This window comes from Charadrius vociferus, unplaced genomic scaffold, assembly GCF_000708025.1.
Source record: "Charadrius vociferus isolate BGI_N301 unplaced genomic scaffold, ASM70802v2 scaffold2585, whole genome shotgun sequence".
NCBI classification, from domain to species: Eukaryota; Metazoa; Chordata; class Aves; order Charadriiformes; family Charadriidae; genus Charadrius; species Charadrius vociferus.
The window spans coordinates 5493-6586 of record NW_009648524.1 but is presented as its reverse complement, the minus strand read 5'-3'; the positions used below and the strand labels follow the sequence as shown (position 1 = coordinate 6586).

General features: G+C 62.1%; 2 protein-coding genes across 2 annotated transcripts in view; one reads left to right on the top strand and one right to left on the bottom strand.

The window, feature by feature from the left end:
- SPTB (spectrin, beta, erythrocytic) overlaps window positions 1–1080 on the bottom strand; it is a gene marked incomplete at its 3' end in the record, with an annotated part of 18661 nt that extends 17581 nt beyond the window's left edge. The window contains exon 1 of the mRNA XM_009885702.1: window positions 1043–1080. Within this exon, the coding sequence (XP_009884004.1) occupies window positions 1043–1080 (38 nt within the window). The remainder of the gene's footprint in view (window positions 1–1042) is intronic.
- Window positions 1079–1094, top strand: part of CHURC1 (churchill domain containing 1) — a 5052-nt gene continuing 5036 nt past the window's right edge. Inside the window, exon 1 of the mRNA XM_009885701.1 lies at window positions 1079–1091. Coding sequence (XP_009884003.1) covers window positions 1079–1091 — 13 coding nt within the window. The remainder of the gene's footprint in view (window positions 1092–1094) is intronic.

Sequence of the window (1094 nt, the reverse complement as noted above, 5' to 3'; positions counted from 1 at the left end):
TCGCGCCCCAAGAGCGTGGCAGAGCGGGCAAGGACATGGAGGAGCGCGGCAGAGCGTGAGCGTGTGCGAGCAGGGACACGCGGGAGCGTGCCGCGGCGTGCAAGAGCATGAAGGAGCGTGCAAAAGCATGCACGTGTGAGCAAGGACGTGCAGGAGTGTGCCACAGCGTGCAAGAGTATGAAGGAGCGGGCAAAAGCATGCACGTGTGAGCAAGGACGTGCAGGAGTGTGCCACAGCGTGCAAGAGTATGAAGGAGCGGGCAAAAGCATGCACGTGTGAGCAAGGACGTGCAGGAGTGTGCCACAGTGTGCAAGAGTATGAAGGAGCGTGCAAAAGGATGCGCATGCAAGCAAGGACATGCAGAAGCGTGCCAGAGCGTGCATGTGTGAGCAAGGATGTGCAGGAGTGTGCCAGAGCGTGCAAAGACATTAACAAGTGTGCGAGAGCATGCACGTGTGAGCAAGGACATGCAGGAGTGTGTCAGAGAATGCGTGTGTGAGCAAGGACGTGCAGGAGCGTGCCACAGTGTGCAAGAGCATGAAGGAGCGTGCAAAAGCATGCACGTCTGAGCAAGGACATGCAGGAGCATGCCAGAGCGCGCAAAGACATTAAGGAGCGTGCAAAAGCATGCACGTGTGAGCAAGGACGTGCAGGAGCGTGTCAGAGCATGAAGGAGCGTGCCAAAGGATGCGCATGCGAGCAAGGACACGCAGAAGCGTGCCAGAGCACGCACGCGTGCGCAAGGACATGCGGGAGCGTGCCAGAGCGTGCAAGAGCATGAAGGAGCGTGAGAAAGGATGCAGGCGTGAGCAAGGACATGCGGGAGCATGCACGTGCAAGCAAGGATGCACGAATGCATGCAAGCGTGTGCAAGAAGGCACACGTGAGCGTGCAAGACCACGCGAGCGTCTCCCGCAGCCCCCCGCGCCGTGGCTCCGGGCTGCCGCCAGCCGGCGCGGGGCTCGCGCTCCTGTCCCGTGGCAAAACCCCCGGGGGAAAGCCCAATTTTGGGGGGGGGGACGGGGGAGCCCCACCCCAACACCGCAGGAACCGCAGCCGGTCCGCCCGCCCGGGCACCATGACGGGGCCGGGTG